General features: G+C 44.4%; 3 protein-coding genes across 5 annotated transcripts in view; 2 read left to right on the forward strand and 1 right to left on the reverse strand.

The window, feature by feature from the left end:
- Positions 1-1,037, reverse strand: part of PDE6D (phosphodiesterase 6D, cGMP-specific, rod, delta) — a 51,255-nt gene extending 50,218 nt beyond the window's left edge. For both annotated transcript variants that reach the window (XM_008585173.1, XM_008585174.1), the window contains exon 1: positions 774-1,037. In XM_008585173.1, the coding sequence (XP_008583395.1) occupies positions 774-823 (50 nt within the window). In that variant the 5' untranslated portion in view covers positions 824-1,037. The remainder of the gene's footprint in view (positions 1-773) is intronic.
- A 380-nt stretch (positions 1,038-1,417) lies between these two features.
- Positions 1,418-25,011, forward strand: COPS7B (COP9 signalosome subunit 7B). 2 transcript variants are annotated; one of them, XM_008585178.1, is made up of 7 exons: positions 1,418-1,575; positions 8,663-8,670; positions 9,677-9,752; positions 12,149-12,237; positions 13,875-14,077; positions 16,108-16,213; positions 23,268-25,011. In XM_008585178.1, the coding sequence occupies exons 1-7, from the start codon at positions 1,518-1,520 to the stop codon at positions 23,424-23,426; spliced, it is 699 nt and encodes a 232-aa protein (XP_008583400.1). In that variant the 5' UTR covers positions 1,418-1,517; the 3' UTR covers positions 23,427-25,011. The 2 variants fall into 2 exon arrangements, with proteins under 2 accessions (XP_008583400.1, XP_008583399.1); XM_008585177.1 differs by lacking the exons at positions 1,418-1,575; positions 8,663-8,670 and adding exons at positions 4,862-5,017; positions 6,740-6,917.
- On the forward strand, positions 3,173-5,382 carry LOC103600837. The gene is made up of 2 exons (XM_008585179.1): positions 3,173-3,202; positions 4,693-5,382. Exons 1-2 carry the CDS (start codon positions 3,173-3,175, stop codon positions 5,380-5,382), a joined length of 720 nt encoding a protein of 239 aa, XP_008583401.1.
- Positions 25,012-26,194: the final 1,183 nt, after the last annotated feature.

A 26,194-nucleotide genomic window follows, 5' to 3' on the forward strand; every position in this document is an offset into this window, starting at 1 on the left:
AGTGAGCAAAGATACCTTTTCTAGGAGTCCCAGTGCAAAACCAAAGCGCCTCAAGGCATCCCACACAAAAGTATGATGGTCCTCATCTTGTTGGGAAGAAAACGGAGTAGGTGAGGGGAGCAGCAGAGACCATACAACGCCTCAAAAGCCCAAGAGAGTTAAGACGAGGTCCATCTCACACTTTCTTTCTCCACCTCCCTGTACTACTCCAGCCCTGGAGGAAGCCACAAGTGACGAAGAGAAGTTGTGGAAACAAGACGGGGTGGGGTGGGGGACCTGAGAGAGTTTAACACAAGCATTAGCATTTGTCCCACTGAAGGTCACTCGCTCCAAATCACTTTTCCCAGTTTCCCGGTGGGCTTCCAGCCAAAGTGGCTTCTAGGCTTCGAGGAGAGCCCACCGCGCCCCTTCGGCCCTTCCCGCGGGCCGCCGCACCCACTCGGCCTCTGGGTCCCGGCCGGAGCTCGGAGCCCGGCTGGCCTCCCCGACACCCGTTTCCGACGTCCGGCACCTCTCGCAGCTCAGTCGCCGGGGCTCCTCCGCCTCCGCCCCCCGGGACTCCCGTCCACGTCCCCTTCCTCCCTCAGGACGCCTCTGTGCCCGCCTCCCGCGCCCGGTCCCGCCGGGGCCCCGGGACGCCGTTCCTTTCCTCTCCTCTCCCGCTGCCCTTCTTCCCGGGTGCCCACCAGGCGCGGCCCCCACCCCCGGCCGGTCTCCTCAGGGAACGGCCGCCTCCCAAGTCCTCCCGCCCCGCCCCGCTCCCGGGCGGATACAGTTTGAAGCCCCTCAGGATCTCCCTGGCCCTCTCGTCCTTGGATGACATGATGCGGCAGCCGCCGCCCGCGGCTCTCTCACGCTGGCCGGCGGAGCCTCGCAGACGGTGCCCAAGAGCCGAGGACAGAACCGCAGCCCAGCTCGCAGACCTCGGGCGAGCAGCGGCAGCGGCCAGACCCGGACCGGCCTCTCTCTCCCCTCAGCTCCCGCTCCTGATCCCTTCTCCTTCCCTCTAGCCTGGGAGCGCCCGCCCCGAAGCCAATGGAAAGCCCGCCTCGGAGATTGGCAGCCTCAGCAGCCAATAGAAATGCCCAGCGACTTCGCAGGGGGACGAAGAGCGTCAATGGGAAGGGCCCTCCCCGGGAAGTCCTATAGGACAAAATTTTCATTCGGTGTTGTTGCCTAGAGTTTGCCCCAGCGGAGGGTTGGTTCGAGATCTGCAGAGGCTCGAGGGGCCTGCTCTCGCCGCCGGCATACTAGCCTTCAGAGACGACGGCAGTTTGCCCTGTGCGATGTGGTAGAGACTACATTTCCCAGAATCCCAGGGGAGCTCCGGGGGACCACAGATCCCAGCACACCACAAAGCGTCCCGGGGACTACAAATCCCAGCATTCCTTGCACTGTTTCTCTGTAACTTAGACTCCAGTGTGCCGTGCAGTGTGCGCAAATTTGTAAACCTTGGTGGTTTCTCAATCCGGAGCCTTGAAACCAGGCGTGAAGGCCCTCTTCACCCTCAAAAGAAGATGACAGCCCGCAGAGAGTTAACTTCTTTTTACATGGAACTCGAATCTGCACATTATGGTAAGACTGCAAACAATAAACAAAAACACTGATTAAATCATGAAAGATAGCACAAAATGACCTCTTCAAATTGTGCTTGTTTGTTGATCTGGGGCGCCTTTTACGTGTTTTGCAGGAGTTTCTGGTGCGTTCCTGCTTTGGACTGGGAGTGCTATCGATTTTATACTCAGATATCAATAGAGGCAGGGACTTTAAAGAATTTCCTAATCTAACCCTTGTTGCTTTTACATATGAGGAAATTTGAGGCCCAGAGAGGTGGAGAGATTGGCCACAGATTACAGCATGTTGGGACAGAGTTAGAATTCGGCCGTATGTCTGCTGACCCTCATTTTGGGCTCTTTGCACCACACTAGGGAGGTGATAATTTTAGCAGCATGGTAGTGTTATTATTCTCCTTGATGAGCAGTTTTCCCGTCCAGGGTTGAAACACCCAGAGGTTAGGTAAGCATTTATTTGGTGAATTTCCTGCAAGTGAGGAAGTGTGATATTTGTTTATCTTTAGCCCAGGCAGAACTTGGTGTTTTGATTTGTTCTTTGTGACTCAAGGTGACATTTAATGTGACTTCAGGAAGTAGGTAAAATTACAGTGTAAGGCATGGTTTCCTGGGAGAACTCCTATGTCCTTTCCTAGGCTTCCCTTTCTCTTCTTGTTCCCCCTTTCACCCATCTGGGCACCCACTCAATTTTTTTCTTCCATGACATGTTTTCAGCTTCTGTTATTTGTCGGGCACTGAGTGGGTAAAAGGTGAAAGACATGGTCACTGCCACCGGGAAGATAACCATCTATTTGGGGAAATAAGGAGACTCCACTGAAATTTAGGATGTAGTGTGATAAATGGCATAAAAGAAATGACATCAGACTGCTACAGAGGATGGAGAGATTTTTTCCAGATGCAAAACTTTATGGAGGAGGTGGCATTTGAACTTGAAAGATGGGTAGTTCTTTACATAGTCTGAATACTGAATTAATTCTTCGTCTTATATGTACTTTGCAAATATCTTTTCCAAGGCTGTGGGTTTTCTTTTCACCTCTTTCTGGTATCTTGTGAAATAGAAATTCTTAGTTTTCATGTAGTACAGTAGTTCAGTTTTTTTCTTTTCTGTTTAGTGCTTTTTTGCATTGAGGTTAAGAAATCTTTGCCTATAGGATTGGTAGGATTTTTACAGGCAAAAGCATTGCACAAAAGAAGAGAGAGCAAGGATGAGCACAGTCCCGGTGTCATACAGGGAAGGTATAAGTCGAGCTGGGAGTGGGAAGGCCTGGAGTTTGAGCTGTGAAGGGGGTTAGAGGAGACAAAGTGGAAGCGTTAGGAGGGAGGCACATAGTGAAGGGCTTTAACTGCAGCCATGGAGTCTGGATGTTATTATGGAGGAAGCAGAGGCATTGATAGAATATCTATGCAGTCAAACTGAACACAGTTGTCTTCCTCCCCCCTCCAAATTTGCCCCTCCTCTTCCGTAGCCCTATTCACTTAACACCACCTCCAGACAGCTCTGGCCTCCCAGGCCAGAATCCTGGGGGATATACCCCTTTCCTCTCCCTGCATTCAGCTGGTCACCAAGTCGTATAGGTTCTATAGTCTAAATGTCTCCAACCATGGCACTTCTTTTTCATCCCATACTGCCAGTACCTTTGTTCATGATTGTACAATCTCTTATCTGGAATAAAACAGTCACTTCAAGGATTTCCCTGCCTCTAGTTCTCTCCACATCCAATCCATTCCCATAGAATCTAATCTGATCATTCTAAAATGGCAATTATTCATACCTCTTCCTAGTTTAAGAAGCCTAAATAATTCTCCAGTGCCCTAAAGATAAAATTAAAAACCCTTCACCGCTTATGCCCTTTGTGATTTACATGCTCATTTTTGCAGATTCAACTGAAGCTTCATCTCCTCCAGAAGCATACTCTGAATCACCTCTCCTTAGGGCACAGGCAGCAGAGCCTTATCTATACTCCTAGGGTGCCTGTGGCAACCCTCTGTCATAGAGGGGCAGGCCTGTCTCTCCCAGGGAACTGTGAGCTCTCCAAGGTATGAGTTTTGCTGTATTTAGGTTGTTACTGTGTAACCCTTGATGCCCTGACCCCAGCTCGGTACCTCTCATTTCCCACCCCTGAACCCTGGGTTATAGCCACTCTGGATTTCGTTCTGCATCAGTATAGGCTACATAGTGTAAGGCTCTTTTCTTCCCAAGCCTATTCTCTTCTCTACTTCCAAAATGTTGTAATCTCTCTCACAGCACTTAACACATTGGAACTTTTTGAGGTCAAGAACCTTGTTTTAGGGCCGGCCCATGGCTCACTCGGTAGAGTGCGGTGCTGATAACAACCAAGGCCCCGGGTTCGGATCTCACATAGGGATGGCCGGTTCGCTCACTGGCTGAGCGTGGTGCTGACAACACCAAGTCAAGGGTTAAGATCCCCTTACCGGTCATCTTTTTAAAAAAAGAACCTTGTTTTATATTCATATAACCTTCTAGATTCTAGATCATAATAGGCACTAAAGAAATGTTTCAAATAAATGAATAAATTGATTGGTGCTGGGCCCCTTTGCATCTGTCCTATCTGATAGGCAAATAGGGCTCTTTTGCTTGTTGTCAACACCTGAAAGTATGTGGTTTTTACTTTAAAGGAATCAGTTGACTCTTTGGTTATATGGCCTTTCTTAACCATCTTCCCAGGTGAGTTGGTCAGCACCAAATGCAACTATACAAATGACATTTTGGTCACAGAACAATTGTTGGCTCAATCCATCTCTTACTTATCTTAAAAGATTTCCTGAATAGAGGTCAAGAACATGGTCTTTGGCTTCAGATAACCTGGGTTCCAAAGCAGGCTTTGTCACTTACTGACTTACGGACTTTTAGGCTTAGTTAACTCACCTGGAAAAATGGGAATACTATTACAGGCCATAGACTTATGAGAGTTCAAATAAATAATACATGTACAGCATATGACACATAGAAAAACGCTCAATAAATGGTAGTTCTTATGAGCAGTACGTTTCCGTACCCAGAGGTGGCCACAGTCGTTATAGTGAGCTCCAGAGCTGTGAAGCTCAGCGAAAGGGGTGGATTTGGGGCCCAGGATGGTAATGTCGACCGTTTGGGCCCCAGTACGGCCTAGGCGGCATTCTTCTCTTCGGGCCCCTAGCCATCCCCATCTCCGTCCAGTTCCCGGGCTGCACCCCGGCTGGGACCCTCTTCTCTGGCTTCGCCCGGTTCCACCGAAGGTCAAAGCTGGAAACGCAGCAGGAGGAACTTTGTGTGGGCGGAACTCGAGTGCAGCGGCGGGAGGCTTCCGGGGGAGCTGCACGGGCGACGGGTCGGCGGAGGCAGAAAAGCGCCGGACGCCGGAGCGATCATGGACGCTTGACAACCTGCGGGCAGGCGCCGGGAGGCCGAGCCAGCGACCAAGAGGACCGAGAGGCGGCACGGACAGGTAGGGGCTGGCGAGAAGGCGGGCTGCGCTGGGGCCCGTACGCCAGGCTGTGCCGGACTGTCCTACTGCACGCTGGTCGCCAGGAAAGCCCGCGGCCGCGCCGCCCCGCCCCCGCCCCGGAGAGTGCGCCCCGCGGCTTCTTACTCCACGCCTGCGGCCCTGCCTGGAGCACGCCGCCCGCCTTTAAGTCCATCCCAGCTCGCGACCCTCAGCTTCCTCACTGTGGCTGCTCTCGGTCCCCACCCCCAAAAGCTGCTCCTTTGCCCCTCTCCCGTCCATCAAAATACCGCCCATGCCTGACGGGAATTCATCTCCGCCAGGTCCCTAGCCTCCTCCTCCCGCCCTCCCACTCCAGAAGAAAGTGACTCTCACCATCTCCTTACACTCTCTGTCCCCACAAGCTTTGCTCCTCAGGCCGAGATCTTTCGGAGGGACGGAAGTTTCTCTTCATTTCCCTACCCACTCTGTACCCCCAGCTCCTTCCATTCATTCTCTTGGCAGAGATCTCCAGCTGTTCCTTCACGCGTGTCCACTTGGAAGGACGGTTTTGGTTCCTCCTCTCCTAACGATCACCTACCCTTCTTCCCTTTCTCATCCTTTCTCCTTTCCCTTTCCCTTCTCAGAACTCTTTGGTCCCTAGCACTTCATTTTTTTTTTTTTTTGTTGTTTATGACAGGACCTTATTAGGTAACTCTAAGAGAGGCGACGTCCTTGTTTGTCTAATATGTGAAAGGGCTGCTGCTCTGTGTGACTTCCTCCGCAGGAAAACTTGGTTTCTCTTGTATCAAACTATCCTTCTTTGAATTGTTCTCTTTTTCACCTCACTATACCTCTTTTCCTTCATTTTGTCATGCAGCCCCAATATGTATCATTTTTGGAGGAGAAATCTTTTCTTATGTGGTACTTCTGTTGAGTAGGTATGCAGTGTGTCTGCATCCACTCAGCATGTCATTAGATTACACAATTGAGGGACCTTCCTATAGTCAACGTCTTCAGGATGGCAATACAATATCTTCATTGTTTTCCCAAATCTTTTTATTTTCTTGAGGTTTTGTACAAGTTCTGAAGTCGTATTTGGTAAAATGTCACATTATCAGGAGGAGGTCAAATAGAGGGATTTTCCCACTGACTTGCACAGCGTGTATTAGTTTAAATATGTTGCGCCTTATCTTTCCAAATTTGATTTTCCCTTTTCTTGTGCTTAAATGACTTCTTTGATTGAATGAGACATCTTTCTTGTCAGCTTTTTGTGTCTTGTCTGTTTCTGGTTGTAGATGGGATTCTGAGGATACACTGGAAGCTGTAACTGATTCCTTTTGCTTACATCTGGTGCCTCTGTATATGGGCAATATCTTCTGTTTCTTAACAGAAGAGTCTGTAAATGAGGTGGATGTAAAACAGCTACCGAGAAACTCCTGCATATTTCTTTAGGTCTTGGTCAGGTTTAAGGACTTGGAAGGTGTTGCCTCTGAGAGAGGAGTGGATAGGGGTGAAGTGACTTTTACAAAGTGTGTTTCAAACCTCAGAATTGAGGACAAGAGCCTTTTAAATCCAGGTTGAACTGCACTCATCTCAAAGTGGTCATTGCATCCGGACACAGGAGCTGTTTTTCTTTATGAACGCTACACAACTAAAGTTTTCTGGTGTCTCATCCAGCATTAAATATGCCTTGACTTTGCAAAGGAGAAGGAAGAATGACTGACACACTTTTCCTTTGGACAGATCTTAAGGCCAGAGAATGGCAGGTGAACAAAAACCCTCAAGTAACCTCCTGGAACAGTTTATTTTACTAGCCAAAGGTACCAGTGGCTCAGCCCTTACTGCTCTCATAAGCCAGGTCTTGGAAGCTCCTGGAGTATATGTCTTTGGAGAACTGCTGGAGCTGGCCAACGTGCAGGAGGTAAGAGCAGTTTCCAAAAAAATTTCTCTAATCTTCTTTGTTCTAAGCCTTTTTGTGAATCTCCAAGTTTTCTAAGGAATTTCAGTGCTGAAGTATTGTGGACCTGTGAAGTGCCCAGTTGAGGGAGGGATGGGAATTGGTGGGGCAGGGAAGGTGATCCAGGATGATGTCTTGGGCTCCTTTTATTCAAGAGTTTCACCAAACGGGTAAAATTAGACTGGGTTGCTAATAATATGAAAGATAGTAAAAAGGTCAAATTGATCCTTATAAATTAGAAAAGTAGTGCTATACACATGGGTTGATATTTAATAGGGGTAGTTTCAGGCATTCTGAGGGACAAAAAACCCTCCAGTACAACATAGATAAAAAAGATTGGTCAGGGGCACACATAGCAGAAAATTATTACTATTGAACATGTGATGGGTATGAATAGGAAGATATTGTTTCTTTGGAAAAAGGCAATGTTGTGCTAAAGTAGATGTATTAAAAAGATAATGACATAAACAGCTAGGAAGTAGTCCATTTTACTTTGTTTGCTTATTTGCCTGTTGTTATTAAAACCTTGGGTATCCAGTTTTGGTCATTGTGCCTCAAAGGTGAGAAGATCTGTGAAGAATGACCAGATGGAACAAAGAAATGTAAAGCAGCCTTTACTTCTCAGCCTCTGCTTCCCACTTTGGACACTTTAATTTCTATTATTGATTGATTAAAGCCTGCAAACACCTTTACTGCTTTGAGTGGGGCTCAGGAACTGTTGGTGGGTTGGTGGGATGGGTACGATTCCTCTTCACCGTCACAGACCTCTGGTTGCATAGGATGGCACTGGCACTGTAGGTGGCCTTCCACAGATCTGGGCAGTGGTACTTCTTGGGGATCATGTGCTGGATGCTGCTGGAGTGGCCCTGGTATTCTTATTGGTGGTGGTGTGCATGTAGAAGGTGGCCGGCTTTCACTGGGTGGTTCATTATTTCATGACCAACACAACACCTTTGCTGTTAGCTGCAGGCATTGAGCTTGTAACAGAAGGAGTTGTGGACTTCGGGTTATTGGGCTCAGTGCTGTATTTCTGCTTATTCCTCTTGATCAAGAAACTGGAGCATTCATTATTTCATGACCAACACAACACCTTTGCTGTTAGCTGCAGGCATTGAGCTTGTAACAGAAGGAGTTGTGGACCTTCGGGTTATTGGGCTCAGTGCTGTATTTCTGCTTATTCCTCTTGATCAAGAAACTGGAGCAGTTCTCCAAGGCCATCCATAGTATATGCCTACACATGGCTGCTCTCCCTGTGCAGGCCAGAGATGGAAAGAGCCACTTTAATTTCTTAATTGTAAAATTGCTAAGCTGTAAGCTCTGTGAGGGTAAGGTCTGTTGTGCTAACCATTGTTTCTTTAGAGCTGAATATATAGCCTAACACACAGTAGGCTTTCAGTAAAAATTTAGTTTTCCAGAGATGGAAAATGAATCCTATAAGGAAGATTTGAGAGAACAGGGTTCATTTTTCAGCATAAGAGATGGCCAAGAGGTAATATGTTCCTTCAGGTTCACGAAAAGCCTGAATGAATATGTGAAGTAGTTGTTTTGTAACTGTGAGAGATTGGCTAAGAAGAGATGGATGGGAATTAAAGCCACAAAGACCTTTTTGATTTAGGCCAGTGGGAGAAGTTTTGGAAAAATTTCTGCTCTAGAGAAAATAGTCGGTTGCAGCTAGTTTTGTAATTGTCTCTCTGAAAGGTGAGGGCTAGATTTGATGGTCTTTACCAGGTCTCTTCCACCTCTGATCCAGGGATATCAGGAGGTTTGTGGTAACCTGAAAAGATAAACCAAGTTATTAGGATGCCAGAGTTCTCACTGGGGTGCTTAGCAAATCACCTTTATCTCCCCACAGTTTGCATTTTTCCATATGTGAGCTGGGAATAAGCTAGTTGCCTTTCAGTGGTCTGAAATTATGGATGCAGTTCTTGGAACCTTTTTAAAAAATGGATAAAATTGAGTGGTATTGCTATTGATGTCTGCAGAATACTACTTATTCCTGTTTAGACTTTACTGAGTTTGGTAAGTTGGAAGAGTAATAGGAGCGTGTTTGTGAGTAAAAGGAACACTCAGTGAAGGTATTTGAGAGAGCAGAGCAGTTCTGCCAGAACAGTGGCTCTTCCCTTTTTCTTCTACAGATGGTTCTGTAGTAATTTTAATGAAAATTTTTATTTGGGGCAGCCTAACATCCTGGTTTTCTGTCCCAGTCTGGCTTTTCTTTTATACCTCATGCTGTGGTAATCTCTCCCAGGGCTCATAATCCACATTGGAACCAACCCTAAGCTTTGCTGAGTTTGGGTTGATGTGGCTCATGCTATACTTACCATGCTAGTGGGTAGACAAGGCTGCTCCAGTCTTTGTTTTAATGCAAAGGGAATCCTGAGAAAACTTGAACTGCCTTCAATGCTTAATGCTGTGTGTGTGTGTGTGTGTGTGTGTGTGTGTGTGTGTGTGTGTGTGTGTGTGTGTGAAAAGCAGTTACTTGGGCATGCTATGTGGATTCTTGAGGGAGAAAAATTAACTTTTGGGATTTGATAATCTTCTATATTTTTCCCCAAAGAATCAGAGAGTTGGAAGGGGCCTCAGGGGTGAACTAACCAAACAGTACATAGTAAACGGCTGTGGCATCTTTGGCATATGACCACCTGTTCTCTGCCTCTGTTTGAACACTACAGTGATTGGTCGACAGCTTGGTCTGTGGTGACCTTTTTTTTCCCCCTCCTCAGCTTGCAGAAGGAGCTAATGCTGCTTATTTGCAGTTGCTGAACCTGTTTGCCTATGGAACATACCCAGATTACATAGGTGAGTTGGTTAAGATTGTTCAAAAGACTTAATTATGTTGCTTAGTTTGGAGGATCCTTGTATAAAGCCTGGAGGTGGGGAATGGTGGAGACTTTTTGACCTGGCTGTTTCCCTGACTGTGCTCTGTAGGTAACCTCACAAAAGGAATTTCCCTTCTTACCGTTTATTTCCCAGTGGATAAAATGGGGACTGTGTGTATGCTCATCCATAAATATAGCCCTTGTTTATTTTCCAAATGAGATTCTTGAGGACTGGTGTTTGTAGAACATTTGGAGTGCTGTGAAGTGTCAGAACACACACTTGTAAAATTTTCAGTGTTTTAAATATTATGCAAATAATACCACCATATTGAAGATTTGGAAATCAGATTTAAAAAATTATCCATACTTGTACTTGCACTAAACTATTGTCAGCATTATGGTGCTGGACATTTTCTCCCCTTATGCTTGTGTGTTCTATTACACGGGTGTAATTAGATTATGTATACAATTTTATATATCTCTTTTTTCCACTTATTTCATAGGCATTTGTTCATATTTTAAGTCTTTGTAATCATTTTTAATATTAGATAATTTAATATTCCTTAATCTATTTAGCTCATTCTCTTTTGTTAGGGCATTTTAATCATTTTAAATTAGAATCTGAAATATTAGGGCTGGCCCGTGGCTCACTCGGGAGAGTGCGGTGCTGATGACACCAAGGCCATGGCTTCGGATCCTATATAGGGATGGCCGGTTTGCTCACTGGCTGAGCGTGGTGCTGACAACACCAAGCCAAGGGTTCAGATCTCCTTACCAGTCATCTTTAAAAAAAAAAAAAATAGGGATGGCCGGTTAGCTCACTTGGGAGAGCATGGTACTGACAACATCAAGTCAAGGGTTAAGATCCCTTTACCGGTCATCTTTAAAAAAAAAAAAAGGAAAAAAAGAATTTAGAATTTTGGGGACTTTAAAAAGGTAATATGATACATATGCCTTTTTATGTAACATCCCTAGAGGGATGTGGGCAACATCTGTTGTCAAACACGTTCATAATTTTGCAGCAAAACAAGTGAATATTCACAAGTAGGATAAAAAGCCTGCCTCAGTTCAGATCAGGAATTGCCACCAGATGAATTTCAGCACCATGCTTAAGGAAAAAAAATCAGTTTCGATTCAACTTTTTGGAATCTAGAATTATGGTTAAGGAATTGAGAACATTTGGAATCTATCTTGTGGAGTTGTTGTGAGGATTAAGTGGATGTGTGTATGTATGGATGGATCTGTGTATGGGATTCACACAAAATAAAGCTCACTGTGTATTCATATGTCACCTGCAGCTGCTGGCCTTGCTGGTGTCATTACGGTTACTACTATAATTTTGCCCATCTCCCAAGGCTCATTTCAAACTCCATCTCTTCCATAAATCATTTATTTCTTTTCATCTCTGTACCTCCCACATGAGATTATGCTCTCTCTTTTTCTCTCTCTCCCCTTTTCCGCTTTTCTCCCTGCTCCTTTCCCCCTCCCTGTCCCCTCCCCCTCTCATCTGGTAGTTTGTACCTTTCTTCTGGTAATTCTGCCTTGCATTTGTAGCTATTAAAACATCTGATTGAAAGACTGAGGATAAGTCTGGGCTACTGATTTGTACAACTCTGGGTGGTCGGTGCCCCTGGAGTCGTGCAGCACAGCAACCCTGATGAAGCCTTGGTAATTCTGCCTTGCATTTGTAGCTATTAAAACATCTGATTGAAAGACTGAGGATAAGTCTGGGCTACTGAGTTGTACAACTCTGGGTGGTCGGTGCCCCTGGAGTCGTGCAGCACAGCAACCCTGATGAAGCCCATCTTATTCATCCTTCATTCCCCTTAAGACTGTGCATTGCATGTAACATGCTCAGTGAAGATGTGTTGAATTTAATGCATGTCACAAGGGGCACAAATAGTATTCTGTTAAGATAATTATCATATCATTTTGATGGTTCATGCCTGTCTTTTCAAGAGACTCAACTCCTTGTTTGTAGAGACCAAGTCTTTTCTTTGGAAGCACATAGTCTTCCAAAAAAGACAGGAGATGCTCATGGAATTTTTGCCCAATGAATAAGTGCAGAGTCATGACAGTGATTCAATAGTAGATTTGGTTTGGGGAGTTGGTGAGCTAATTTCATAAAAGAAATCCTAATTTGGGCTGGCCCGTGGCTCACTTGGGAGAGTGTAGTGCTGATAACACCAAGGCCACGGGTTCGGATCCCTATATAGGGATGGCTGGTTAGCTCAGTTGTGAGAGCATGGTGCTGACAAAACCAAGTCAAGGGTTAAGAACCCCTTACCGGTCATCTTTTTAAAAAAAAGAAAAAAGAAAAAAAAAATCCTAATTTTATTTTGTGTCTTGATTTTTGTGGTGGGTGGGACTGAGCAGCCAACAAGGAAAGACTGCCAGAACTGAGCACAGCTCAACGGAACAAGCTGAAACATCTTACCATCGTGAGCTTGGCATCGAGGATGAAGGTATGTTCCTGAACCCTTTCCTGCTTCCTTCTTATTCCAAGTCAGGTGTCTTGTTAGCATTAATGAGGGATCTCCCAGCTACACACAGCAGAGACACATCATAAATGCATACAATTTGTTGGCAAAGGGAAAAAGAGAAAAAGATAATTAAAATGGTGTATATGATTACTCCCCATTCCATACAAGAAAAGTATGCTCAGCAGTGATTGTGAGATCAGCAGGTTCAATTTTGGCACTCCGTGGTGGCTTGTGTGGTGTGAGCATTTTGCCTTGCTAAAGGAAGACTGCTCTTTAAAAATATACATTTAATTTTCAGGCAGCAAAGCATCTCAAAGCAAGTTAACTTCATCTGTTGTTCAGTGCACAGTGAACTTTGCCCAGGCTGGAGGAAAAACTTGCTATTTTGGACCTATTAAGAGATAGATTTTTAGTATCCTGCCTTTCTCTGGGATTTTCAAGGTTAATTACACTAATTGGAATTTTTGCCTTATATGCCAACTTTAGACCCTACTACTCCACCATACCTCCAAGTTCTCCGCCCCAGTTGATTTAGAGGATGCCTTGCAGCCAGCTGCTTACAGCCATTAATAAAGAAGGTCCAGATTTGGTTAATCTATAGTTGATTTTGGCTCTTTGCTTAATCCCAGCCTAAGTTTTTGTAGGACTGTGCCTTTGAAAAAGTTTGCTTTTTGCATTTCTTTTCTGTGATTGAGTTTGAGAGATGTGTATTTGCTCTTGGATTGCCATTTTAATTCCTGAAATCATTTTACCTGATCTAGTCACAAATTTTTGATTCTCAACCTGGCATTTCAGGTAGGGGGCCTATTTCATTGGGAAATGAGGACCTGATCTTTATTCTTGTCCTGATCATGAACTTCTCAAGTGTAGTAAAGAGTAGGAGTCACTTTTTCCCTCATTTCTGCAACCTGACATTGTAAACCCATCTAGTTCCCCTGGATATCACACCTTTAGCCATAGAAAACCCTTCTAGGTATGCTTGCTGTTACTCTCTTCTCTGTATACATCCTCGTCCTGTCTGTTCCTACAGATTTGATCACTGTGTTAATTTTCAAACTAGTAGTGATGTGTCAGAGGATTTGCAGAAAACTAGATATTTAGATATCCTATTGTCTTAGAGTCATGCAGAAGGTTGGTGCAGCCCAATAAAGGACTACTGTTGGGCCAATAAAGGACTACTGTTGGGGAACTGACATTGGTTGCAAGAGTCTGAGAAAACAGATGCAAACTTCAGGGAGACCTCTGAGCAGGCAGTCCCCACTCACCACCTGTAGGTGGATGTGCTGGCCTGCAAGTATTTTTACTTGCACTCTGCTGGACAAGCAGCCAATTCTCTCCAGTATCTGGGATCTACTGTAGGTTCGTGATGATCTGGCATTTTATGCAAAGTTTGAAAACTTCCAGAGGATGACAGAGTGGCAAATACCAAATATTTCCCTTTCTTTCTTCTGGAAGGAGTCTTTAGGATCTGTAAGAGTTGTTGCCCTTGATATTAGTAGTTACCACTAGCCTGCATTTCCCAAGCCCAGAGGCAGCTGTTGGGCTATGTGAGTAATACCTGCATTTTCATTAATGCTTGCCAGATGATTTTTATAACTATCACATGGGCTTATCTACAGTGTATCCCCTACTCCGTGCTGCTGAAGGACCTGGAGATGCGGAATCTCCGAGAACTAGAAGACCTCATAATTGAGGCTGTCTACACTGACATTATCCAGGGCAAACTGGACCAGCGGAACCAGCTGCTAGAAGTGGATTTTTGCATTGGCCGTGACATCCGAAAGAAGGATATCAATAATATTGTCAAGACCTTGCATGAATGGTGAGGCTGACAGAAGGAGGGGTATATCTAGCATGTCCTCTGTGCCTCTGCTTGCAAAAACGTGATCTCCAGGTGTCAGCTGAGGGTTTGGGGTAGATGTTGGGGCTTCCTGGTAGCTGGGGCCTTAGGACAGTAAGCCAGAGAGTTGGGCTGCATTTGCGATTACTGTTGTGTGGCAACAGGAGTTGTTTTATGCCTCCTAGTGCCTTGGTTGTAAAGTAGTTCTTGTCTTAATGTAGCTGGGGGCTATTTAATAATGGGCTATAAAATGCCTAGCGTTAGCAGGTGAAGCCTCTGTATCCTAGCTGTGTGACGCCAATCCTGTGCTTCCCAAACTCTGACTCAAAGTTTGACCAAGCTCAGGAAATCAGTGTTTGTAAGATTCCCTGGATAAGAGAAGCCGTGTTTAGAATCAGTAACATACTGGGCTAGTATTTGTAGAATACTGTAAGGGATATTGAAAACAAGGAATAGGTTATTCTAATTTGGAACACAGACTCACACAGAATGTTCGATAACTATGCTGTATTCTAGAAGGTTTGATAACTATGCTGTATTCTAGTATATAAAACAAGTTGGAACATTTTTGTGTACTCTGTTTCAATGGAATTTGCAAGAGCTGTTACACATTCTAGGATTTGTTATGGAGTTTTTAAAGTGATTTGGGGCTTAGAAAGCCAGATGGACTTAGCTGGAGAAGTGTTAGCTGAGTTTTGAAGGAGGGCCAGGATCAGAGTATAATTGAAGGCGGGAAGAGTGTGTTCCCAGGCAGGCACGTGGCACATTGGAGGTCATGAAGCAGAGCCTGCAAGTTTTGTGCCAGAGGGATAGGGAGGTTGTATTCTTGAAAACAAACTGAATCTCTGGCTTATCGCCAAGAGGAGTACAAGGGACAAATGGCCCAGCTTTGACTCCCTGGGGTCTAATGCCCCCTGAGTTTCCCTCACTTAAGCTCTTACACCCCAAGGCATGGACTGCCCACCTCTCATCGCGAGTTCTGTCCCAAGCATAGCCCCAAACAGCTTCCCTTTATAACATCTGACACAAGCAGGAGCTCTCAAAAGACTGTAAAACTATTACATCAGAATAAACAGAAAATAAACTTAGAAAATACTCATCATGAAAGTGGTCTGGCATATAAAATCTAGCCTTCCAATTCTTCTAAAGTTGACTGTCTTATTCTGTTTTTGAGAGAGCTGACAGTTTTCACATCCACAGTCTGGTTTCTTGTTTTTAAGCCCCCAATAAGTTTGACTCAGAGGTGCCATTCTAATCCTCCTATCCCAGTATGTTTACTAAAAGAGATTCTTAAAATTCATGTTTAGGAATTGGAGTTAGATTTGAAACAAATTTGCTGTGTAGAGAGGTACTACAAATATGGCAAAATGTTCACAACTATTGAGTCTTAAGAGGGGAAGGGTATGCGGATATTCATTGTACTAGTCTTTCATCTTTTTTTGATTTTTAAATTTTCAAAATAAAAAAGTGGGGAAAATGCACTTGGGAGAGCATGGTGCTGGTAACACCAAGGTCACAGGTTTGGATCCCCATACCAGCCAGCTGTCAAAAATAAAAGTGGGGAAAATAAAATAACAAGGAGAGGTATGTCAATTAGGAAGTTAATTAAACTTCTGAGAAAAGGAGCAATCTCCAAAATAGGATGCTTTTAGAAAATGTTTTCTTTCTGTTGAGGAAATTGATTAATCAGTGCTACCTGCAAAGTCTCTCCTACTTCCTTTAGTCTTAACATTCCGTAAAGCCATTTCCCATGGGATACAAAAATTGTCAATAAGAGCCATATTCTGAGAAACTACTGCCAAACCACCTTATTTGTCTCCATATATCCTGAGTTATGTATTTAGAAATGCTTGTCTTTTGGAAGGAGCAAAGGGACAAGAGGCTTTGGCAGAGGGGGTGTTAAAGGAAGTCCCTATAGGGTGCCTGGGAGGGCCATTGGGAGGGAAATTTCTGAGGCTGGAAGAGACTTCCCAGGCTTCTCTGCAGCTCTGGGCTGCTTTTCTCCTTTGTAGGTGTGATGGCTGTGAAGCAGTTCTGCTGGGCATCGAGCAGCAAGTCCTGAGAGCCAACCAGTACAAAGAGAACCATAACCGAACTCAGCAGCAGATAGAGGCAGAGGTAAGGAAGGGCATATTTGTTCCTCTTGCAAGGGTGTACCCGTTTATTCCTTTGCAGTGTTTTTGTTTTGTGATTCTTGGTGTAGGTGAAATAAGCAGTCACCAACAAACAGGCACTGCTGGGAAACAGGGATGAATGAGTATGCCCCAGTTTCTGCTCTTGATGTTCTCTGTCTCCTTTCTGAGTCCCAGTCAGCAGAGGGTGATCAGGCTTGGAGAGCAGAGAATGTTGTCATTTCAGCACACATGCACTTTGTAGCTGTAGAGCAAAAGAAAAATGAGTTTGAGGATAGATCTTAAAATGGATAGAAGGATGGCGGTTACCAGGTTGAGTGGCAGGAGGGGTGTGGTTGGGCAGGGGCACTTGGGGCTTCAAGGCCTTGGCAGTGTTCTGTTTCCTGAGTTGTATGGTAGGTTCTTAGTATTTGTTTTATTCTTCTCTAAACTCTACATATACAAATATTTAAATTTTTTTTTTTGGTCTTTTTTCGTGTCCGGCAACGGATCGCAACCTTCAGTGTCGCGCCCGTACCGGACCGGACCGGCAACGGGATCGCAACCCTCGGTGCTGCGCCCTTGAAGTGATGATGGTATTTAAGCTTAAAAAATCATTAATTCACAGGGATCTTGATCAAAAAAAAGAAAAAAGAATCTTGTGTACAAGAGTGTACAGAGTGGGGTCCAGAATTCCAGCTAAGGAGCATAGGAAATGAGTAAATGTGCTTTTCAAAGAGAGTTTTGTGAGACGTGGAGAGTTCCCCCCACTTTGTTATATGTAATCCTTGAAAATAAAACCTGTGTCTTATTTCTTTGTAAGATCACCTCCTGTTGAGCTGAAATATTTCTGGCATACCACATAAGCGCATCAGTGTAAACTGTGTGAACTGTGCTTTTCATAATCAGCTGTGTGGTTATTTTCTTGGTGATGGTGGCCTCTTCTGTGACCTGGGATTGAGGTATGAGCAAAGAAAGAAGGGCTACCCACTCTGTGCTTTGTGTTTGTTCCTCCCTATAAATCAGACCCTGGAAAAATGAGGTTTGGGGTAGCCTGTGTAAAACCAATAGTCTTTAACCTAGGCACTGGGAGGAGTCTGATCACTACTGGTTGTCCCATTGTGCCTGAACTGTTGCTAATTGTGTGATAGGTATGGGCTGACATCGTGGTCATTAACAAAGATGAATAAAACTAGTTTCCGAATTTTGAACTGTTCAAGTTTATATCTGTGACAAACGGCATTGAACAAAAGAAAGACAGGCGTGCACAGAGCTACTGTTGATACTTTGCTAATGACTGAGGCACACCCTATATTTACACAACAGTGTAGACTCTTTAAATTATGGTTATTTAGAAAAAAGAGAACACTCTAGTGCCAGCACATGTGGATTTGTTGTTAGTGGTCCATTGTTGGAAAACATGGCTACCCCTGCTGGCAGAGCCTGAAGCTGCCACCAGGTGGCAGAAAGGATTTAAATTTGAGAGAAATCCAAGGAAAAGGACAAGCCCACCTCCACCACCAATTAAAACATAATTGACATATTTGTCATAATTGACATGTCTGTTGACATAATAGTCTTCTAGAAGAATCTGGAACAGACCAATATGAGAAGAGAGAGAGAGCATGGTTAAAGCTCAGAGCCTTGTCAGTTTTTCCTTCAGTAAATGTATGATCTGGCTATTAAGTGCAGGATGCTAATCATCTTCCAGCTTGAGGCACACAGTAGGTAGTCACCAAATATTTATTTACTTGAAAAGAAAACAAAGTTTCAAAGAACAGAGGTAATTTTGTCATACTCTGCTTGTATTTATGCTTCTGTTACCCTTGGCCTAACTTTTTTTTTTAGCCATTTTCTCAATTGAGCTGGTGATCTTTTCTTTATTTGTCCTTAAATTAGATTGCTTGTTCTCAGAGGCAGAAACTTGATGCCCACCCCCAGCTCCCCTAATCTTATAACAGAAGCTTTCTTCTGGTGAGTTGTAGCTTCAAGAGCTTTTCCTCATAATAAAGTCAGTCCTGTCACAAACTGCCTAAGAATATTCTCTCCTTTTAGGCTTTCAGCGAAATAACACGTGCTAATTAGTTAGCATTCCAGCATACCTGGGGGAGCGAGAACAGTAGCATTATGGGCTGTTTCATTGTCTCTGAGCAAGCACTCTGAAGGGGAGGTAATGATTAGTCATGGTGTCAGAAAGCACCTCCTCATTTATATTTGATTTTGGAATGTATTTTTCTTATATTTGAATGTGCCTATGTCTGATGTTCTGTGGAATATAAATATATAGCTATTGCTACATTTACGCAATAGGCTATGTCCCAGTCACGTAGGTAAGAAAGCATATTGGACAAACTAAGCTCTGTTTTCCGTTATGTAGAAAATTCCCTAGGAGTTAAGTTAGTGACACATCTTGAGGCTTGTTGGCTGTTACAGTGCTCCAAAAAGTACACCTCTTGGTACCTTTTGCAGAGGGGTTCTCTTCGTCTTCCAGGTCTCCTTTTCTTTGTAGCACTTTTCCAACTGTGGATTCTGTTTCCTGTTGTCTGCCTTTGCTTTGCCCCACAACTGAAGGAAGTTTTCCTGCCCCACGAAGCTCTTCTCTCTCCTTTTGCCCGAATATTTAAGGTCTATGATAGAGCTAGGCTTCATTTTTGCCAGCAGGTGCAATCCCACTTGAAAATTACCCAGTCCAGGCCCGCCCATGGCTCACTCGGCAGAGTGCGGTGCTGATAACACCAAGGCCACGGATTCGGATCTTTTTAGAAAAAGAAAAAAAAGAAAATTACCGAGTCCTATGTTTTGGAGAGCTTGACAAACTCAAGGTCATCTGGCAGTATGACCAGTAAGTAAGACAGGGATGGTCTGTAAGCCAGGCCACTTGAGGAAGAAAACCAGAAGGGGCTGGGCCAAATTTAGGCCAAAGAAGACGAGTATGTGTGGGGATGATGTTTGTTGTCAATTGAAGGGTGGCTCTGGGGAACAAGAATTAGACTTATCAAGGGAGTCTGTCCACGAGGACAAAACAGGTTTAATTGGTGGACCTACATTGGTGGCCAATCTGGAGCCCTGGAAGGAGCTAGCTACACTTAGACCTATACAGCTATTGGAAGGAACTAGTTGACTCTTAAGGTCCCCTTCAACTATGAGGGTCTGTCACTGGTTCACCAGTCTTTGTGAGTTCTCTGTGTTTAAAATGCCAGCAATAAAGTTGACTTGAACAAGGTGTCTCTGTAATAGAATCCAGTGTGAGGGTCACAGCACCCCCTGTGCCCAGGCTGAGTCCTTGTGGAGGATAAAGTCTCATTTCTTAGCCTTCAGAAACACTTGCCCAAGAAGCCCTCTTTTCCTCTATGGGGTTTTCATTTTTCCTGAAAGTGATAATGACTGTGGAGCACTTAGATTTGTCAGTAGTCTTACTGGAGGAGTAAGACGTGTACACCCGAAACAGGAGGCCACTCAGTGGTGTGTGAGACAATCAGAATGAGAGGTACTGCCAGGTAAGTGTGGGTTCAGGTAGGCGGGTCTGTGTGGCTGGAGTGGTCAGGGCAGGCTATGTGGAGAGGTGCTCCACTCTCCAGGCAGGGGCCAGCTAAAGAGTTTTGTCCAGGCTGGAATCATAGGGTACATGAAAGGCAGAGATGAAATAACTGCTTCTAAGCGTGGTGCAGGGCACAAGCCTGACTCGAGTGCAAGGCATGTGTTGAGTGGAGAAGGAAGGTACCAGAGCTTGAGTGGTGTTTCAGAACTGGAGAAGGAACCAGTTTTTTCTGGGCCAAGGCTCATTTCTGTTTCTTACATACCAGGGTCACTGAACAACCAAAATAGTAGCTTGTTGAGAGGGTTGTTTCTATAAGAGAAAACTGTTTGAGAAGTAAGTAGGGGAGAGTGAAATGAAAGGGGAGAGTGTCCATGCTTCTTTCTACTTATTTGCTCAAAAGTATTTGACAGGATCCTGAATCAGAGGCTTTTAAATAGAATTGAGTGACCATGAGATAAGAAGGCTGTGGTATTATGGTGGAGAGTACAGACAGGAAGCGGAGGATAAATAAGCCCTTCTGTGAATGGAGAAGGGTAATGTACAGGCTCCCTTGGGAACTAGAGTGAGAACCTGTGAGTTCATGTTATTGCAAAGGATATGATTATGGAAGTGTTGAACTTCAGGAAGAACAAGAGTATATACAGCAAAAGAGTAAACCAGCAAAGCATTGGGGATCAGTTGAGCTGGTCGATTGCTGAAAGGCCAACAAGGGAACCTTCCTCCATGAATGTGGTGAACATGCCACATGCAGAGATGCTGGTTGTTAATTTCTGATAGGCTTGTAATGACTTTATTCTACAGAAACAAAGGTGCAAGGGATTGAAAATGCATTCATTATTTGGGGATTGATTAAGTGCTTTTTCCTTAATCGTGTAGGGGTTATGAGACTGTCAGTAAATCTAAGATATACTAAATGAAAGAACCAATATAGAAAATTATTTGTGTAGTATAAGCTGATTGTTTAGTAAAAATTATTACACAAATAACTTGAGGAAATAAGGTTAAATTGTGACTATCAGCCAAGGTGAAATTAAGGAAACTATATATTTTTTGTTTTATTTTAAAATTTTTAATAAAGCTTTTTTGCTAAATGGGAAAGGTAATCATTTGCTTGGAAAGATACCATTTTTGGAAATACAGGTCTTGTAACGAAAACTTGCTAGTTTTCTGTTTTATTTGATTAAAAATTTGTCATCTTTTGGGGAAACCTTAAACAGATTTCTTCAGTTAATGTTAAATTGTAGGATCTTTGAACACTTTGGAAGTTAGAGGGAACTGACATGCAAAGAGATAAACTTAAGTCATGCTGTTACCTCTTATTAAGATTTTAATTAAATCTTCCTCCTCATACTTAGAAAGCATATCCAACTGGAGAAGCCTTGGAATGTTATTTGATAAAGCAGTGATATCTGTGAAATCATATTTCTTAATCTCTCCTCCAAGGGCATCAAAATATACCTTTAAGTAAAACAAACAAGCAATAACAAAGATTTCTTATATAAGGGAAGGAGTGGTAAGCAATCCACTTACTCCAGATTACACTGACTCACCAAATGACTGTAGTGAACAACAGATTCTAAAGCGGCAGTGAGCCTCAAGGAGGGTGGGCTGCCTGGGCTTCTGAGACGGCATTGCTTGGTCTGGCAGGATGCTGGATAAGCCCAGACTTGACTTAGACTGCCCTCTGTATTGACTGTTGCAGCCCACAGCCCTCCATAACCCTGCTTTCAGCAGTTTGGGGCATGGCTGTTTCCCACATCTCAAAACAACAACCAAAGACCAAAAAAACCACCTATGGTCTAGTCGAGGTTGATTCCTGCAGAGGATAGCTCTCCTTCAGGAGGCTAATTTTTGTCCACTCTTGTGGCATTGTTTCATCTCTGCATTTGGACTGTCTCTTACTGTAGCTTCTATTGGTTCTGCTGTTGAGAACTTTTGACCCTGACAAATCCCTTCCCACTCTGTAGAAAACCAAACCTCCTGCTTCACTGCTTCACCCAGAACAAGTATGCCATCAGATAGGAAGGCCCTTTACTTTCTCACCAAAAAACATTTGCCTTACTCTGCACCAACCTTCTCTTCTTTCTTCCTTCTAATGTAACGACTTTTTCTTAAAGGCTAATATGTATTTGACTGGACAACTCTTCCCTCCTTTGACACCTCCTTCCTCTTCATACTTTACCCCCCCTTTTTCTTCCTCTCATTGAGTTGATGAGTTAAGGTATGAAAGATCCATTAGAACTGGTGATGGGTATACCGGCCAGCTGCCAAAAAAAAAAAAAAAAACCAAACCAATAAAATAGGCTGTCCGTTTAGCTCACCTGAGAAAGCATGGTGCTGGTAACACTAAGGTCATAGGTTCAGATCCATGTACCAGCCAGCTGCAAAAAAAAAAAAAAAAGAACTAATGTTAGGGAATGTTATATAAACAGGCACTGGAATACACGGTAGAAGTACAAAGTGGTACAACCACTTTTCAGAAGGCAATATAGCAATACTGACTCAAGTGTAAGATGTGCATCTCCTTTGATCAAGAAAGCTCAGATGTCTTCCACAGGTGTTCAGAAAAGTATACAAAGGTAAACATAGAAGGCCGTTCATAGTAGCACCAAAAACCAAACTGGGAACTAATTTAAAAATTGTAGAACATTTGTAGTAGATTAGTACACATGTGTCACAGAGGACATGTACTCTGACATGGAAAAATGTTCAGAAATTACTTGCATGTTGGGCCGGCCCGGTGGCGCACTGCTATAGTGCGCCGCTTGTGAAGCGCGGCGGCACTCCCGCCCGAGGGTTCGGATCCCACATACAGACCGGTTCCTGCTCACTGGCTGAGCGAGGCGCGGGAGCGGCACCGAGGGTTGCGATCCCGTTGCCAGTCCCGGTACGGTGCGGGGGCGACACTGAAGGTTGCGATCCGTTGCCGGACACGGAAAAAGACAAAAAAAAAAAAAAGAAAAGAAATTACTTGCATGTTTTTGAGCCCCTGCTTCAGGTGAAAAGAGGTATGCTGCAAACAGTGGTGTTATAGCGTTTTCCAGTTCTTTTACTACATTTTCTTCATTTGTTACTTAGTTGGCTAAAGTTCATCCTCTAGTTGTTTATTCAAGAAGGGTTCATGGAACTGTATTTCCAAAATTCTTGTGAAAATATTTCTGGTCTTATACATGAACAACAATTAGCTGAGTATAGAATTGTTGGGTCACCATTTTTTTTTCTGAGGACATTTTAACCATTGCTTTCTTTCACCTTCTCTGTTGAACATCTGCCAAATGGCCCACTTCCACTTGCTTTGAGCCAGAAAGCATTAGTTCTACATTTTTGCTTGGTTCGTTCCCACATAAATTCCACAGGTAGTCTCTGCTTATTTCTCCTCAACTGGGTTTCTGAAGATAATTTCAGATTTTCTTGCAGGGGATTTTGGCTTCTTCTGTCTGTGGCCCTTATTATAGTGAGAATGTATTTTGGTGAGTTTCTGGTGCTAACAGGCTGAGCTCACCAATTCTGTATCTCCTTCCAGGTTACCAACATCAAGAAGACACTGAAAGCCACTGCATCCTCCTCAGCTCAGGAGATGGAGCAGCAGCTGGCTGAACGGGAGTGTCCCCCTCATGCTGAGCAGAGGCAGCCCACCAAGAAGATGTCCAAAGTGAAAGGTCTGGTCTCCAGCCGCCACTAGGGCCGGCTGGGGCAGCTGGCACTCACCAGGCCTGGGTCAGGTGGGGAGGGGACACCAAGGGCCTATTTCCTCCTCTCTCTACCTGCAGTGAGTTCCAGACCTGCCCGTCCCCCCACAGCCCCTCTTTACCCTGTTGGTACTGTTCCAGAAAAACCGTTACTCCCTTTCCTTGCCCACTCCGTCCTTCCCCCATTGTTCTCTTCAGACTCAGGGGCTCCACTGATGCCATCCTAACAGGGTCAGATACTGCCCAGCTTCCCTCCAGGAGGTTCTCTTCTCTGTGTCCAGCCTTGTCTCCCTCCCAGTTTTTCTTTTCCTCCACGTCATTTTATCAGGCTGGTCATAAGCCGGAGACAGCTTTAACTGGCCCACAGGGATGACTGTGGAGGAGGCCCTTCTTTGAGTGGGGGGGCTTCCTTCTCCAGCCCCAGGTACCACAGTGCCCACAATGGTGCAGGCGATCTCTAGCCAGGTATCAAAATGCATCGTTTTCCCTCTCCTGCCTTATCCCTTGTGGCAGCTCAGTTAAGGCCATGGAAGGATGTGATGCTGGGCTGTGTTTACTAAACCCACGGGTTTTCAGCCTCTTAAGCCCAGCTCCAATCTCTCGCTAGTCGGGAGTGTTGCATTGACTCACCTCTGGAATCTGCACACAAGTGGATGGGGCTGTGGGTCTGCCAGGTGGCAGAAGTCATTTCTTCTGGGTTGGTGTTCTCTGCTGGCTGCTCTGACGACTCAGCCTTGTTTTCGCTGTGTAGGCCCCAGCCACCCACCAGGGCTGTCTGTCAGCACTTGCCCTCCCAAGATCTTTCATCCCTCCCTCTGCGCCTGTGCTGGGGATGTAGTGCCAGGCCTTCTGGCTGATGAAGGATGGTTGCTATGCCCATCTCTTTCTTTCCACCCCTCCTTGGCTGATGGTGCAGAGCCCTCTGATGATGGCATTCTCCTGGCAAGAGAAAAGGACTTGACTAGACTTTCTGAACTTGAATGGTTTCAGGTTGTATTTTAATTTTTTTTTTTTTGTACAGGTTCTGATTCTAATACATTTCAACATGCTTTTTTCCCCCTTTGTGTCAATATTTGTTATAAACTAATCGCCGGGGATTTTTTCACCTGGTTGGAGGGTGGCATGTGTGTATGTGTGTGTGTTGTGTTTTGGTTTGTTTTGTTTTTTTAAGGGGAAGTGGAAGTCCTGGACTGATATTAAAGATCATCGAGGAAAAAGCACATTTTAGAACAGAAAAATAAAAGTGTGGATTTAATGTATGTAACTGCAGAGTATGGGGTTGCTTAGCTGGTGGATCTTGAGGGGCTGGGATTAGGGTGGTTCAGGGAAATGTGATGCTATTTCAGTACCATGGTTAAAAAATGGATTTCTCCTTTTTCTAAAATGTCAGCAACTGCCTACCGTTGATCAAATGTTAGACTATTCTTGTTTCCCTTTTAAACTGGTTCATGTGCCCACATGACGTTATGCCTAGCTGGAGACTTAAGTTTAATTCCCAAATTATGTTTCATGAAACCCCTTGTCAGATGCTGTATGGAAAAGGGGTTCTGTTATTAAATAAATTTGACATTCCCTGCATCCCACATCCTCATTGGAAATTCATTGTTAAGGTCTCAGAGAAGTCCTGGGTGTGAAAGCTTGTCACCACACTGATGTTACCACCAAATCCTTTTGGGTAATATCTAATGGAACACATTTTGGGGAAATTTTAGGAAATGTATATTTATGAAAAACTCTAAGGCTGAACACATCCAAGCTTTACAGGTTTTTATAACTATTCTTTCTAGACCCAAAACAGGCACACTCACTCTGCAAGTTGCCTTTCATTTCATTTTTGTTTTTCCCACTGACAAATAGATTAGGTCACATGGTTTGACTTGTATGAAACGTGACCATTTGTTGTTTGACTGCCCTGGGGCTATAAGGAGCTGCTGGGTCATTTTCTCCATGGTTCTGCTGCTTTCTTGAAAATAATGATGACAATGTTGATATCTTTTTTTTTTGGCATCTGGCCGGTATGGGGATCTGAACCCTTGACCTTGGTGTTATTGCACCGCTCTCTAACTAACTAACCAGCCAGCCCTGATAATAACATATTTATAAAGTGTGGTACAAAGTGTTTGCATGCAGAGCAAGTCTTCAATCCCTTCCACCCAAACTATCTTCTGAGGTTGGTAAGGGTAAGTATTATAACAATCATCCTCACTTTACATATGAGAAAACAGAACTCAGAGATCCAGCGTGCCCTGATGGTAAGTGGCCTGACCCATACATCCTGCCATCTGCTCTGTAGTCCGTCCTGCTTTAGAGTTTGCTCTCCAAACTGCCCTTGGTACCCGCTACCTGCTATTCCTCCAAAGGTTTGCCTTGCTCTTAACTGGCACGAAGCACACCTCAGCCTCTGTTTCCTAAACCCACCCAGTCACTTGATAAGGAAGCAGAGAATATGGGGTAGGGGGCTTCAGAAATTGTGGAAACAGTACCCAGCCAGAATGTTCATTGCTGTATTGGGACTCTGGTAGGAGGCCTGGCCTCCAAGCTCTGCAGTTTCCTGTCTGTCATGTTGTGACAGCTGGACTCAGGTCTGAAATGTGTGGAGATGTTTTACACACAAGTACAACATTCAGAAGAGATGCCCTCATTAACAGTGAAACATTATAAGTAGAGAAGGAGACACTGTGATATTAAACAAAATTTGCTCAGTGGCAGTGCCTCTGGGCTGGCTCAAGCCACCTTCTTTAATTCTGAGCTTTCTGCCTCA

This window comes from Galeopterus variegatus, unplaced genomic scaffold (assembly GCF_000696425.1).
Source record: "Galeopterus variegatus unplaced genomic scaffold, G_variegatus-3.0.2 Scaffold3477, whole genome shotgun sequence".
In the NCBI taxonomy this organism is placed as follows: domain Eukaryota; kingdom Metazoa; phylum Chordata; class Mammalia; order Dermoptera; family Cynocephalidae; genus Galeopterus; species Galeopterus variegatus.

Bases quoted from the DNA above. Each gene is read 5' to 3' on its own strand.
- LOC103600837 (XM_008585179.1), top strand. From the start codon at position 3,173: ATGGCACTTCTTTTTCATCCCATACTGCCA. The intron at 3,203-4,692 runs GTACCTTTGTTC...TTTGGGCCCCAG, and splicing joins TTTTTCATCCCATACTGCCA to TACGGCCTAGGCGGCATTCT.
- COPS7B (XM_008585177.1), top strand. From the start codon at position 6,756: ATGGCAGGTGAACAAAAACCCTCAAGTAACCTCCTGGAACAGTTTATT. The intron at 9,753-12,148 runs GTGAGTTGGTTA...GGGACTGAGCAG, and splicing joins AACATACCCAGATTACATAG to CCAACAAGGAAAGACTGCCA. The intron at 16,214-23,267 runs GTAAGGAAGGGC...ATCTCCTTCCAG, and splicing joins AGCAGCAGATAGAGGCAGAG to GTTACCAACATCAAGAAGAC.